The following is a 16,277-nucleotide window of genomic DNA, read 5'->3' as shown; positions in this document are numbered from 1 at the left end:
TCCTTGCATTCCTGGGGTAAACCCCACTTCATCATGGTGTATGATCCTTTTAATGTGCTGTTGGATTCTGTTTGCTAGTATTTTGTTGAGGATTTTTGCATCTATGTTCATCAGTGCTATTGGCCTGTAGTTTTCTTTCTTTGTGACATCATTGTCTGCTTTTGGTATCAGGGTGATGGTGGCCTTGTAGAATGAGTTTGGGAGTGTTCCTCCCTCTGCTGTATTTTGGAAGCGTTTGAGAAGGATAGGTGTTAGCTCTTCTCTAAATGTTTGATAGAATTCACCTGTGAAGCCATCTGGTCCTAGGCTTTTGTTTGTTGGTAGATTTTTAATCACAGTTTCAATTTCGGTGCTTCTGATTGGTCTGTTTATATTTTCTATTTCTTCCTGGTTCAGTCTTGGAAGGTTTTGCTTTTCTAAGAATTTGTCCTTTTCTTCCAGGGTGTCCATTTTATTGGCATATAGTTGCTTGTGGTAATCTCTCATGATTCTTTGTATTTCTGCAGTGTCAGTTGTTACTTCTCCTTTTCATTTCTAATTCTGCGATTTGAGTCTTCTCCCGTTTTTTCTTGATGAGTCTGGCTAATGGTTTATCAATTTAGTTTGTCTTCTCAAAGAACCAGCTTTTAGTTCTATTGATCTTTGCTATTGATCTTCATTTCTCTTTCATTTATTTCTGTTCTGATCTTTATGATTTCTTTCCTTCTGCTAACTTTGGGTTTTTTTGTTCTTCTTTCTCTAATTGCTTTGGGTATAAGGTTAGGTTGTTTATTTGAGATTTTTCTTGTTTCTTGAGGTAGGGTTGTATTGCTATAAACTTCCCTCTTAGAACTGCTTTTGCTGCATCCCATAGGTTTTGGGTCATCGTGTTTTCATTGTCATTTGTTTCTAGGTATTTTTTGGTTTCCTCTTTGATTTCTTCAGTGCTCTCTTGGTTATTTAATAGCGTATTGTTTAGCCTCCATGTGTTTGTATTTTTTCAGTTTTTTTCCTGTAATTGATATCTAGTCTCATAGCATTGTGGTCAGAAAAGATACTTGGTACGATTTCAATTTTCTTAAATTTACCAAGGCTTGACTTGTGACCCAAGATATGATCTATCCTGGAGAATGTTCCATGAGCACTTGAGAATAAAATGTATTCTGTTGTTTTTGGATGGAATGTCCTATAAATATCAAATAAGTCCATCTTGTTTAATGTTTCATTTAAAGCTTGTGTTTCCTTATTTATTTTCATTTTGGATAGCTGTCCATTGGTGGAAGTGGGGTGTTAAAATCCCCTACTATGATTGTGTCGATTTCCCCTTTTATGGCTGTTGGCAATTGCCTTATATATTGAGGTGCTCCTATGTTGGGTGTGTAAGTATTTACAATTCTTACATCTTCTTCTTGGATTGATCCCTTGATCATTATGTAGTGTCCTTCTTTGTCTCTTGTAATAGTCTTTATTTTAAAGTGTATTTTGTCTGATATGAGAATTGCTACTCCAGCTTTCTTTTGATTTCCATTTGCATGGAATATCTTATTCCACCCCCTAACTTTCAGTCTGTATGTGTCCCTAGGTCTGAAGTGGGTCTCTTGTAGACAGCATATATATGGGTCTTCTTTTTGTATCCATTCAGCCAGTCTGTGTCTTTTGGTTGGAGCATTTAATCCATTTACATTTAAGGTAATTATCGATATGTATGTTCCTATTACCATTTTCTTAATTGTTTTGGGTTTGTTTTTGTAGGTCTTTTCCTTCTCTTGTGTTTCCTTCCTAGAGAAGTTCCTTTAGCACTTGTTGTAAAGTTGGTTTGGTGGTGCTGAATTCTCTTAACTTTTGTTTGTCTGTAAAGGTTTTAATTTCTCCATCGAATCTGAATGAGATCCTTGCTGCATAGATTAATCTTGGTTTTAGGTTTTTCTGTTTCATCACTTTAAATATATCCTGCCACTCCCTTCTGGTTTGCAATGTTTCTGCTGAAAGGTCAGCTGTTAACCTTATGGGATTTCCCTTGTATGTTATTTGTTGTTTTTCCCTTGCTGCTTTTGATATTTTTTCTTTGTATTTAATTTTTGATAGTTTGATTATTATGTGACTTGCTGTGTTTCTCCCTGGATTTATCCTGTATGGGACTCTCTGTACTTCCTTGACTTGATTGACTATTTCCTTTCCCATGTTAGGGAAGTTTTCAACTATAATCTCTTCAAATATTTTCTCAGACCCTTTCTTTTCTCTTCTGGGTCCCCTAAAATTCGAATATTGGTGCTTTTAACGTTGTCCCATAGGTCTCTGAGAGTGTCCTCCATTCTTTTCATTCTTTTTTCTTTATTTTGCACCCTGGCAGTTATTTCCACCATTTTATCTTCCAGCTCATTTATCCGTTCTTCTGCCTTAGTTTTTCTGCTATTGATTCCTTCTAGAGTATTTTTGATTTCAGTAATTGTGTTGTTCACCACTGTTTGTTTGCTCCCTAGTTCTTCTAGATCCTTTTTAAATGTTTTTTGTATTTTCTCCATTCTGTTTCTGAGATTTTGGATCATCTTTACTATCATTACTCTGAATTCTTGTTCAGGTAGGTTGCCTATTTCATCTTCATGTATTTGGTCTTGTAGGTTTTTTCCTTGCTCCTTCGTCTGTAACATATTTTTTTGTCGTTTCAATTTTTTTTTTGTTTTTTTGATGGGTGGTGCTCTGTTCCTGTCTTACTGGTTGTTTGGCCTGAGACATCCAGCACTGGAGTTTGCAGGCGGTTGGATAGAGCCGGCTTTTGGTGCTGAGATGAGGAACTCTGGAGGCCTCACTCTGATTAATATTCCCTGGGGCCTGAGGTTCTCTGTTAGTCCAGCAGTTTGGACTTGGAGCTCCCACCACAGGAGCTTGGGCCTGACTTCTGGCCTGGGAACCAAGATCCCACAAGATTCACGGCGCAGTTAAAAAAAAAAAAGAAAGAAAAAAAATGAGGAGTACAGTATCAAGGAATAAAAAATAAAATAAAATTAGAAAGATAAAAAATATACTAGGAAAAATAAAACTGTAATTGAAACAGCTGGTCTCTGGGTGTTCCTCGTGTCCCCTTAGGTATCCCTGGTACCCCACCCGTGCCTGGTAGGTGCCCTAGTTGTGTGGAAACGTGAATTCCACGTCCTCCTAGTATGCCATCTTGACTCTGCCCTCCGCTTACTTTGTTTTTAATCGCTCCTATGTTCCCAGCACTGTTTTATGGGTTTTACATACATTACACACTTAACTTTTACAAGATCCTACTCAATGCTACATAATAACCTAAGTGGGAATAGCATCTGAAAAAGAATAGATATATGTATATGTATAACTGAATCGCTTTGCTGTACACCTGAAACTAACACAACATTGTTAATCAACTATACTCCAATATAAAATTAAAAAGTTTAAAATAATTAAATTAAATTAAAAAAATACAAGATCCCTATGGGGAAATTTCTAGTAATAGCCCCATTTTACAAATAGGGGAACTGAGACTCGGAGTAAGTGACGTGCTCAAGGTTCCATGGACCTGTGTGCAGTAGTGCCTGAACACACCTCTTCCTGAATGGTCCTTCCTGCTCTGTTTGCTTACTGTCCCATCCCCCATGGGAATGCCACAACATGGGGAGCTGTCACCGTGTCTCTCTGTCTGCAAGCCCAAAGTCATGGTGAACACTCACCTAGGGTTTGTGGTGACGTTGTTTTACATTTTCTCCAGGACTCGGTGTGACCGAGAGCCTAGGCACGGTCACAGCATTCCTGGGTATTTCCTTAATGTCCCCTGTTCCCATTTCTTCCCCATGTCTGTCCCCATTTTGACCCTCCCACAGTGCCTGCAGTGTACACTAAGGGATGAAATAGATTAGAATAAGCCAGAATCTATAAGCATAGAAACGATTTTAACAATATATAATAAAATAAGACACAGTTGCATACTTAGTCAACATGTGCCGGGTCCTGATCACTTAATACATAAATCACTTGATATTAACTAATGTCTTTAAGCCTCAAAATGTCTCTATTTAGGCCCAGAGAGTTTAAGTAACTTGCCAGATGTGTCCTATATAGGACAGAGCTGGAGGGAGTCTGGCCTTTGAGCCCACACACCTGGACACCATGCACACAGCCTCCTAGTTTGGGAGCTTTGTGGTCCTATGACTACCCGCTGTATCCCTGTAAACATGATCATAATAGCTGTAAAATTACATGTTGATGAAAATAGTTAAAGCAGGTAGAAGATGTGTGACTTAAGAAAGAAATAAACATTCTAATTGCACAGTAGAGATATTATGACCTTCATTTGGGAATATATCACAGATACTTACAGAGACTACAAGGCAGTAGACTGAAAGGAAGTCAGCTCTGCAGAAAGTTCTGAGGGAAGCACGGTTACTCACCAACCAAACTAATAAGGGTTGGATACAGAGCACTAAATTGCAAGGGCAACAGCAGCCTAAACAAAGCTCCAGGGGTACCACTTCTCACTATTTTTTCTAAATATGTTTTATTTCCATGGTATTCGAGACTTGACCATGGTCATTTGATTTTGCCACCAATGCCTATTTTTGTGATATGGCTGCATGCAAAAGCCATATACCAAAAAAGACTGTATGTCATAATACAGTTTCAGGTCATATGGACATCATAAGTATAAGGCCCTTTGTTCCTGTGACCTGAGAATCGAACATCAGTTTGGAAACAATTTACTTCACAGTAGTTTCTCTGGCTTATGTTTTAGGTACATTGCTTAACTTGAAAGCCAACTAACCAAAAACTCATAGTTTCTTTCCTTTATTTCATTTTGAACGATATTGTGAGCTGTACTATGCCACACGATACAGTGCAGAGATTGATGCCTTGGACATCAAAAAGTTTAAAAAGAAAATAAGAAAATGTATTCGAGCAGGTTCATAACAGGCAGAGTAGCTGTAGTAATGGTTTGCTTTGTGCCTTTTCCTGATGTTAAGAAAACTCTCTGAACTTTCTTATTTATTTGTTTGTTTGTTTGTTTGTTTGTTTGAAATGGCCCAGAGGTGGATAAGGAGACTATCATGCTAAAAATGATGAGGGTGAAAGTCACTTCTCGAGGAACTCAAAAGTTTATTCTTTGGTTTAAACTAGTTTTTCCCCCCACCTCATGCCCTCAGAACTTGAAAGTTATTGTTTGCTTACTTGAAATGTTCAAGCTATGTCAAACTTGAACCACAGTAAAAGTGATGCTGTCATTTTTCTCATGTGCAAAATAGAGGAAAAAAGTAATTATATTCAAAACCATTATTTTTCCTCTATTATTTATACTTATAAATTTTAGAATTGTTTTGCATGATTTGAGTTTCAACTATGAGTGACTCCCACAATGATGAGAATATGATGTAGAATTGAATGACAAGGTTTTATGAAAGCATTTAACTAAACGTGTTACTAAATGTAAGATTCGTGATTTCCCTATTTCAAGCATCAGAGACATTCTTAAAGTAGTGTTAACATTTTCCCTCATTTTTCCTAACATAAAAGCATAGAGATAAAAGTGAAATTCCCTTTTTGCCCCTCCGTAGACTTATTTCTCTGTGTTCTCCCCCAGAGGCCACCACCATCATGAATTTGTGTGTATCTTTTTAATCCATGTTTGTTTGATCTGTCTCACACGCATATATGTGTGTGTGTGTTTGTATATGTACACAATATTATTTAGTCAGTGTTTTAAATATTTTCACAATTGGAGTCCTGCAGTACACGTCCTATGTGCAATTTACATTTTCCACTCTTATTTTGCTTTTGAGCCTGACCCATGTTGATATATTGTGTATCTGGCTAATTTGTTTTACTTGCCAAATAGTGTTTATTCCATATTATGTCATATATGATATGGAATCATATTATTATATTTATCCATTCTCCTATTGCTGATCACTTAGGTTATTTCTCTTGTTTTGCTACTGCCAAGATAGAGGCATGAACAGTCTTGTACAAGTCTCCTGGGCACAGGTGCACAGGTTTTTCTTGAGGCTCTACCTAGAAGCAGAATTGCTGGATGATTGGGCATTTGCTCATAAAACATTATCAGGTATTGACTGATAGCTCACCCCAGTGTTTCACTAATTAACTCTCCCACATACAACGTATGAGAGTTCATATTTCCTCATCTCCTCTTCAACACTTAGTACAGTCAGACTTTCTAATTGTTTTACAGCCTATGGAGTGTAAAGAGGCATCTTTCTGTTTCTATTCTTTCAATTCCTAATAGGGTTGAGTATCTTTTAATGTGTTTGGTGACCATACATTCCTGATTTTTCTGCTCTGCAGCCACTTTACATATATTTGTTGACCTCTCTTCTATCTGATTGTTTAATCTCTATTTCATTGATTTGTAGGAGTTATTTATTTGTTCTGGAAACTAACCCTTTGTAAGCTGTATGCATTGCAAATACCTTCTCTCAGGATGTGGCTTGTTTTTTCAACTTGGTTTCTGGTGTTTATGTTTTCGTTTTTAATTGCATAGGAGTTCAATTTTTGAGCCAAGTGTGTGAATAGAATATTAGTTCAGAATGTGGCCTCTAGAACCACATGGCCAGGGTCACAATCCTGGCTTCGTTATTTGCTGGCTGTGGGATCTCCAGCAACTTCCTTAAGCACTTTTTACCTTAGTTTCATTATCAATAAAATGGGAAAATATCACCTCTCTCAAAAGTTTTGTCATGAAGGTTAACTATAAATGAGTTAGAATATTGCCTGTTGTAATGTGAGAGCTATCTATTGCATTAGCTACTAGGATTTTTGCTTGTGATATATTGTTTTAAAAATTCGTTCCTGGGCACCACAGTGGCTTTGGGACAGGTGCCTGCGTGTGGTCACATCTGCAGGAAAAGAGTGTTTCCTGTCGGTGCCCTGACATCTGAGGAGAGGCACTGCCGACTGTTTTTTTTTTAACATCTTTATCGGAGTGTAATTGCGCCACAATGCTGTGCTGGTCTCCGCTGCACAACGAAGTGAATCAGCCACCTGTATACATGTGTCCCCATATCCCCTCCCTCTTGCGTCTCCCTCCCACCCTCCCTATCCCACCCCTCTAGGTGGACACAAAGCACCGAGCTGATCTCCCTGTGCTATGCGGCTGCTTCCCACTAGCTATCTGTTTTACATTCGGTAGTGTATAGATGTCCATGCCACTCTCTCGCTTCGTCCCACACTGACAACTTTTATCCAGGATATTTTTTTCTTAAATAGCAGCACGGAATCTTCCTTTTCTGGAGGCTCCCACTTGGTTTACTCTCTATTTTCTCAGGTTTTAATTCTAGAAGGAAGAATGTTTCCACCTGCTAATATAACCATGATTCCACTGAACTGGAAGTGAAAGCCGCCACTCAAGAACTTCAGATTCCTCATGCCTCTGGCGCAACAGGCAAAGGAGGGAATTATGGTGTTAGCTGGCATAATTGATCCTGATTACCAAGTGGAAATTGGTCTACTATTCCAAAATGCAGGAGGGTTACCTGGCATATGAACACTTCTGCTACTTGAAATAAGTCACAAATTAAGTGAGTGGCAGGATTCTACTTCCCATTTAAAAAAAAAAAAACAAAACTGAAAAGAGGATGTCTTCTCTTTCCTTCTCCCTGGCTGTGGGGATGTTTTAAGTTTAGTCAGCTGGATGCCTCCACCTGGGACTTGAAGCTTGACCTGGTGACACAAAGAGCCTGAAACAGTTGGAGATTTTTAGGGTGGTAGCAGCAGAACCAAGTGGTTTCCCATTCATTCTGCTCCCGGAGCCTGACCTCGGCTGTGCTTTCAGCTGCCTGACCTCTTCACTCTTGCACATTTTTCATGGTTGGTGTTTCAGCCTTCTTGTCAGTTTTGTGAGGTCCCAGAAATCCTTGCAATAAATTTCTTTTTTGCTTAAAAAAAACAAATTTCTTTCCTAGCACTACCAGTCTCACATATATATTATCTGTATGTTTAAAAGGTAAATGTTACTTATGATAGTTTTTGTTATAAATATATATGTATTTTTTCTCATAATAACTGAGTTCTGAAACTTATACAAAGTTATGTTTAAATATAGACTAAATTACATCTACATTTTTATTAATTTTAATTCTTTTTTTTTAATATTTATTTATTTATTTATTTATTTATTTTTTAATTTTATGGCTGTGTTGGGTCCTCGTTTCTGTGCGAGGGCTTTCTCCAGTTGTGGCAAGTGGGGACCACTCTTCATTGCGGTGCGCGGGCCTCTCACCATCGCGGCCTCTCTTGTTGTGGAACACAGGCTCCAGATGCGCAGGCTCAGTAATTTTAATTCTTTAGAAACTATTTCTATTTAAAGAAATAGAATTTCAGTAGTGAAAGCAAACTTTATTTTCTGAAACTGAACATGAGTGAAAGTTACAATAACCTCAGAAATGACTTTTATGTTATATTAAATTGAATGATATAATTGGGAGAAAGCCACGAGTAATTCCTAAACACCCGAAATAAGAGTGTGTGAGACATAGGCATAATTTGTGTTTATCGAATGAATAAGGAGTTTGCTTTTTATAAAAGCATCCACCTTAGAGCAGTCTTTAAGAAAAAGAATCAAGTGCACAAAATATGCAGTTGTACAGAATCCCCTAACAGAGAGAGTAAAGTGTGCACTTAGAGGAAATAAAATCTAAACCCAGTTTCTCTTGGGACTTCTATTTTCTGTGATCAGTCATACTTTTAATGCATTTTAACTGTGCTGAAGGAATCAGGAAACCATTTAAGTGATTACTGCTCTTTGTCTACTCAAAAGGAGGGTGCCCATGCTTTGAGAGCATAGTTTCATATTCAGTGGCGGTGGTATTTTTTCAATTTTAATAAAAAGTGTTCCTTCTTGTTTCTGTTGCACGTAAAATCGAAACACTTTCGAAAGAGACAAACAGAAAGGAAATATTATTTAACGGTGTGATGTGTAGTTCTGTGTATAAAATCACCCATTATGGTGGATGAGTGGATAAATCTCAAAGGATGCGTGAAAGTGGAGGCCCCACCTGGTTTGTGCTAGGGTGACCCGAGACATTGTCTTCCAGCTCTAAACTGTGGAAATGAAAGACGGAGAAGTAGAAAATGCCTTATGAACTCAAATAATGGCACATTTCTGTGTTAGTCAGTGTGACATTTATTCTACCAAAACAAACAACCCTCCAACTTCAGAGTTTCAGCAAAACAGTGGTTTATTTCTCACTGGCGTCGTGTCTTCTCTGGGTTGACGGAAATCTTCCCTTCGCACGGTTACTCAGAGACACACCTCAACTCAGGGCTTGACAAGGGAGAGCATGGAGATCGCGTGCCTGCCCTTCTGTGCTTGGGGCAGGAGGTGGCACATGCCCCCATCTACATGCAAAGGGGGCAGGGAAGTGTGCTCTTCAATGTGCCTGGAAGGAGAGGAGAACGGGGCTTTGATGAGACATGGGAGAAGCTTCCAGTGACTTGGGCATTCTTATTGTTTCAAGTGGGAAGTAACAAGTGTGTTTCCCTCCATGCCTTTTTTCTTGTTTTCATTGAATGGAGGATTCTTTAAATTCTGTGATGCTTTACAGTTTTCAAAAGTTTCAGACACATGATTTTATATAATTCCATAATCCTTTTTTCCCTCTACCCCTTTCTTACCCCTCCCTTCTTCCCTCTCCCCACTGGTAATCACTAGTTTGTCCTCTACACCTGTGAGTCTGCTTTTTTCCTGTTTTATTCTGTAGCTTGTTGGGTTTTTTTTTTTTAATTCCACCTATAAGTGATATTATACAGTATTTGTCTTTCTATGTCTGACTTATTTCATTTAGCATAATGCCCTCTAAGTCCATCCATGTTGCTGCAAATGGCAAAATTTCCTTCTTTTGTATTGCTGAGTAGTATTCCATTATATATCACATCTTCTTTATCCATTCATCTGTTGATGGACACCTCGGTTGCTTCCATAGCTTGGCAATTGTAAACAGTGCTGCTATGAACATTGGAGTGCACTATCTTTTCAAAATAGTAGGGTGTTTTTTGGATATATACCCAGGAGTGGAATTGCTGGGTCATATGTAGTTCTGTTTTTAGTTTTTTGAGAAACCTCCATACTGTTTTCCACAGTGACTGCAGCAATTTACATTCCCACCAACAGTGTACAAGGGTTCCCTTTATTCCACATCCTTGCCAACATCTGTTATTAGTGTTCTTTTTGATGAAAGCCATTCTGACAGTGTGAGGTGATATCTCATTGCGGTTTTGATTTACATTTCCCTGATGACTAGCAATATTGAGCATCTTTTCATGTGCCTGGTGGCCATCTGCATTTCCTCTTTGAAAAAAATGTCTATTCAGTTCTTCTGCCCATTTTTTAATTGGGTTGTTTATTTTTTTGATATTGAGTAGTATGAGCTATTTGTATATTTTGGAATTAAGCCCTTTTTGGTCATATCATTTGCAAATACCTTCTCCCATTCAGTAGGTTGTGTTGTCATTTTGTCGGTGGTTTCCTTTGCTGTGGAAAAGCTTTTAAGTTTAATGAGGTCCCATTAGTTTATTTTTACTTTTTTTTCCTTTGCTTTAGGATATGGATCCAATAAAAAAATATTGCTGAGATTTATGTCAAAGAGTGTTCTGCCTACGTTTTCCTCTATGAGTTTTATAGTATCTGGTCTTAATCCAGTTTGAGTTTATCTTTGTATATGATGATAGAGAATGTTCTAATTTCATTCTTTTACATGTAGCTGTCCAGTTTTTCCAGCACCACTTACTGAAGAGGCTATCTTCTCTCCATTGTATATCCTTGCCTCCTTTGTCATAGATTAATTGACCATAGGTGTGTGGGTTTATTTCTGGATTCTTTATTCTATTCTATTGATCTATGTGTCTGTTTTTGCACCAGTACCATACTCTTTTGATTACTAGAGCTTTGTAGTATAGTCCGAAGACAGGGAGCGTGATTACTCCAGCTCTGTTCTATGACTTTTAGAGTTGGACAGATTAGTTTAAATCCCTGCTGAGTTCCTTATGATGTGTGTGGTCAAGTTATTTAATATCAATAAGCCAGTTATTCCCCATCTACCAAAAGATGTTAGTGATTGTTGTGAATTAGCAGAGGCTTGGTATACAGTAAGTAATCAGCAAAGGACTGAACTGGTAAAAGGAATGTGGTAGCATAGAGATAGTAGTAAATCTTGAAGGATATAGCATGAGAAAATTTTTATTGTATCAGAAAAATACTGTATTGGCTTCCTTGGGCTGCCATAACAAATTACTACAACTGAGTGGCTTAAAATAAAAGACATTTATTATCTCACAGTTTGGGAGTCCAGAAGTTCAAAATCAAGTTCTGTCGACAGGGCTATGTCCCCTAGGAAGGCTAAAAGGGAGGAGTTTTTCTTAACTCTTCCGGGTTCTGCTGGCTCCAGATATTCCTTGGCTTATAGATGCATAACTCCAGTCTCTGCCTCTGCCTCTGACCTTCTCCTCTGCATCTTTCTCCTCTAAGGATCTTTTTTAAGGACACTTGTCATTGAATTTAGGATGATCTTATCTGAAAATCTTTAACTTAATTACATCTGTAAAAACCCTTTTCCAATAAGTAACCATTCACAATTTCTAGGGATTTGGTGTGGACATATCTTTTGCGGGGGAAGGGCACCATTCAACTCACTACAATTATGAAAGCATTTTCCCCCCTATATTAAATGCCACTTACTAAGTGAACATGCTTTGTAATTTTTAAAATATTAATTATAGGATTACATTTCTGTTTTAAGTGTTAAACTTTGCAGTTAGACGTTACTACTCTATCATGCTACATCTTTTTGAAGCAAGAAGTTGCATTGGACTGAATTTGTAATGTTATCATTTCATGTATCAATTGTCTATAGCTCTCATCATTGCAAAACCATTTTCCACTTTGCTAAGATGGATTGGCTGAGGAGAAAGATAGCCTAAAAAAGTCATATGTCTCTTAAGGGACTATTCTTATATTCATGTATATCAATCATGGCTATTCTGAATGCTGATTTATACCAGAATTTCCTTTTCCCCCAGCAAATGTATTCAGAAGCCATCTCTAAGGTACAGATTAAAGTTCTAAAACCTACTTGCTGTTGTGAAACTGATGAGCTATTCATAGAAGCTGCTTGATCAGAGTAAAAGATCTAGTGAAATAAGGGTAGAAAGTCATTCTCAAAATGATACCTGTGAGTAATTGGCATCTAGATTTCTCACAAATTATTGACATATTAAAAAAGGGTATGCTGGAACTATTTGCATATATAATGAAAGAGCTGTTCATATTTAGAAATTTTAAATTTATTTATGTATTTTAATAAATCATTCAGAATAAATTTATGTGCCTACATCGTTACAATCTGCACAGTATCTTTGGCATATCATTTAGATGAGCAACCCTTCCTACCTGGGTCATTTTATAAGATGTACTTATAAAGTGAGAATTTGGGAACTGTATATTCAATTGGTGTAAAGTGTTATAACTTTTATATTACTTAATTTAAAATATAATAAGCAACTGAAAGGAACTCCTTATATGATATGTCTAGAAGAAGGTATAGATTTATTTTATCTCTTTATAATGAAAATGGAGAAGGTTATTTCTTTATTAGAATACCTTACAAAGTCTACATGAAACTCTTCAGATTTGTATTTTAAAATGACTAAAGTTGAATAGAACTGCCTGTATGTAGAAATTATTGTAAGGAATAAGTATGATATGTTGGGATTTGTAAAAAATGAGCTGTTCTTCTGAAAATTACTGAACGATGTCCATTTATAACATGCTAATACCTGTGATTCAGAAGAGGTATACATCAAACATATTAAAGTTAAGATCGTGTCAAAATGGGATCCCTTTTCTCAGTCAGAAATTAAAGGGAGTTCCGTGGAGCCACCATTACTACCCTCATGTGCCTTTGTGTCTTATAGTCTAGAGTTCTTTTGTTTCTAACCGATTCATTATACCTATGTATTCTCTCTTTTATAGTTCAGCAGAAGAGCAGTTTCACTGGCAATCACAAGGTAAGGTACAGCTTCTTTTTTTTATTGACGTATAGTTGATTTACAGTTTTGTGTTAGTTCCTGGTGTACAGCAAAGTGATTCACATATATATATATATATATTCTTTTTCATATTCCTTTCCATTATGGTTTATTACAAGATATTCGATATATTTCCCTGTGCTATACAGTAGGTCCGTGTTGTTTATCTATTTTACATAAAGTAGTTTGTATCTGCTAATCCCAAACTCCTAATTTATCCATCCCCTACCCCCTTTCCCCTTTGGTAACCATGAGTTTGTTTTCTATGTCTGTGAGTCTGTTTTCTGTTTTGCAAATAAATTCATTTGTATCATATTTTAGGTTCCACACACAAGTGATATCATATGGTATTTGCCTTTCTCTCTTTGACTTACGTCACTTAGTATGATCATCTCTAGGTCCATCCATGTTGCTGCAAATGGCATTATTTCACTCTTTTTTATGGCTGAGTAATATTCCATTGGATATATATACGCACCACATCTTCTTTATCCATTCTTCTGTTGATGGACATTTAGATTGAAAGTACAGCTTCTTGATGAGCATTTATACTTACTGCTACATATATGTCTATTGATTAATTTTCTTGTGAACTTTAGGAAGAGACTTATGAAAATGAATATGACAACACATGACACTAAAATTAGATGAAGTTGTTCTGATAGCTCAAGATTTCGTGGGAGTTAAGTTCTCCCAGTTCCCTAGGAACTTTATGTTCTTCATGGATACATAGACTTGGCTGGCCTTGGTTTTTTTTTTTTTTTTTTTTTTTAGAAATTTTTTTTTTTTTAATTTTTATTTATTTATTTATTTATGGCTGCATTGGGTCTTCGTTTCTGTGCGAGGGCTTTCTCTTGTTGCGGCAAGTGGGGGCCACTCTTCATCGCGATGCACGGGCCTCTCACTATCGTGGCCTCTCTTGTTGTGGAGCACAGGCTCCAGACGTGCAGGCTCAGTAATTGTGGCTCACGGGCCTAGTTGCTCCGCGGCATGTGGGATCCTCCCAGACCAGGGCTCGAACCCGTGTCCCCTGCATTGGCAGGAAGATTCTCAACCACTGCGCCACCAGGGAAGCCCTGGCCTTGGTTTTTAATGGTGGTTGACCAAGGGTTACAATGTGATATCTAATGAGAATTTCAAAAATAATATCTTTGGTTAGGATATTTTTGATTACTAAATGATAGTCTTAAGCTTTAATATTGACATTACCATGTATTTGTTCATGTCTTTAAAATATTATATTTCAGATGGTCAAAAAGATATCGAAGATGAGCTCACAACAGGTCTTGAATTGGTGGACTCCTGTATTAGATCACTGCAGGAATCAGGAATACTTGACCCACAAGACTATTCAACAAGTGAAAGTAAGTCAAGTGACAGTTAAGCTTGAAGACAATTAAAATATAAGAGCATTATGTCATTAATATTATAATATTATTCTAATTAATATCATGAGTCATGTCTAATAGGACTTCAAGATGTATTTATACTTGTTTTATCCATTTCACTCCTCTCTCACCTACTTCCTTCCGACATTACCCCACACTAATTCACATTTGATTAGAAACTCTCTTAAGTCAGTAATTATCATCTAGATTTCTCACCAGTTATTGACATATTGGTGATCCTCACCAATTCTCTGATATCCTTTTTGGCATCTAGAGTAGCACATTGTATGAACTCATCATTTAGTTGTTTAATCAATACAGTGTCTGCTTTAAAGTTAACTATCAATGCTTTACTGTTACAGATTATTGTTGGTAGAGATCTTAAACGGTAGAGCAATTATATAACAAAATAGAAAAAAATGATGTAATATATGCAGTACTATTTAGTACCATGCTATAGTACTATGCAATAACTCCTTCTATTTCTATGTTTAGCTATCTTGCATAGCTATATTAATCTCAATAGAATATTTAAAGATTTCTCTCTTTTACTTAATTACATATTTTTCAACCAGAGTAGCTGAGGCTTTGAAATTAAAGTTCTATGAATTGAAATGAGCCTCACTTTAATAAATTATAAAATTCTCTTGACCTATTTTAATAAAATCCCACAAAAAGCTAAAAATTAAATCATTAAAATGTACATTACCCTGATAATTTCTACATGAGAAATCAGTGGAGCATTTTATTCCTTAATTTAAAAAAATAAAATTTCCTTGAATACCCATCAAGGTTTGCTATATAAAAGAAAGATATAAGAGTAAGATAGCATAGTGATCTCAAAACCATTTAATTTATATATTAGTTCATTTCTCTATGGTCTTTATAATACCACGACTCTTAGGGTAACATCATCATGAATATCCAGATTTATTTTAACCATATGCATCCCCTTAATAAAACTCCTAAAGTAAGATGCATGATTTGTATTATACTTGTTCTCTGTGTTTTATATTTTAAAATGTAAGATTGTTACCTCTTTTTTCTCAAAGTCTATAAATATATTTCTTTTGTAGGGGTAGTTGTAGTTAGAACTATATTTAATTAATATTTGAGGCACATGTACTCATTTTATTATAGAGTAAGGAAAGCAGAGATAAAATAATGTGTCTGGGGAGGATGATATTGGCTATCTTATTTTTTATAGAATAACAGAGAAATATATTTTATTATGATTTTAGGAGGGGGATAACCTTTTATTCATAGAAAGTACAGAAAAAAGAAGGAAGAAGAGAGTAACTTATGAAGCAAATTAAAATAGAAGTGATAAATCAAGTATATCAATCTAGCACTATATGTAAGGACTGAATTCTCTGAAAAGAATGAAAATTCAAATTTGCAGTAAACGAAAATAAAATAGTGATGTTATGTTTAATATACACACTTATATTAATGAAATAAATGTTGAAATTAAAGGAATTGACAAAGTAGTGACAGCAAATACAATGAACACAAGGAGTGGGATTGGGAAGAATAATGTGAGATGAAGTGGAATTTAATGCAGAAGCACTAAACAGGGTCAAAAAGGAATTATACAGTGAAAATATTTTAACTTATAATTATGTGTTAAAATCTGGTGAATATGTATGTGCCAAACAAAATAGCATCTGAATATTAAAAATTATTAAAAATGAAAGAAGGTGATGAAAAATATTGTGAACATTTCTGAAAATCAGACTGACTACTAAAAGAAAAAGCCACAGGAAGTTGGAATAAATAATTAACAAATCAATGCATTAAATAAATTAAAAAATTTTTTTGAATAATAATAAACACTTGTTATATATGTCCAAGGAAAATTTA

At 36.1% G+C, this 16,277-nt stretch overlaps 1 protein-coding gene across 4 annotated transcripts in view; it reads left to right on the top strand.

The window, feature by feature from the left end:
* The window catches only part of CTNND2 (catenin delta 2), a 953,172-nt gene that overhangs the window by 499,826 nt on the left and 437,069 nt on the right, over window positions 1–16,277 (top strand). For 3 of the 4 annotated variants that reach the window (XM_057541331.1, XM_057541330.1, XM_057541332.1), the window contains 2 exons: window positions 12,971–13,005; window positions 14,274–14,390. In XM_057541331.1, the coding sequence (XP_057397314.1) occupies window positions 12,971–13,005; window positions 14,274–14,390 (152 nt within the window). Of the gene's footprint in view, window positions 1–12,950; window positions 13,006–14,273; window positions 14,391–16,277 lie in introns of those variants that run through there. The other variant, XM_057541333.1, reaches the window with a different exon arrangement.

The sequence above is a fragment of the Balaenoptera acutorostrata genome, chromosome 2, assembly GCF_949987535.1.
Source record: "Balaenoptera acutorostrata chromosome 2, mBalAcu1.1, whole genome shotgun sequence".
NCBI lineage: Eukaryota > Metazoa > Chordata > Mammalia > Artiodactyla > Balaenopteridae > Balaenoptera > Balaenoptera acutorostrata.
The sequence above is the reverse complement of the archived record's forward strand: the minus strand, read 5'-3'. Positions and strand labels throughout refer to the sequence as shown.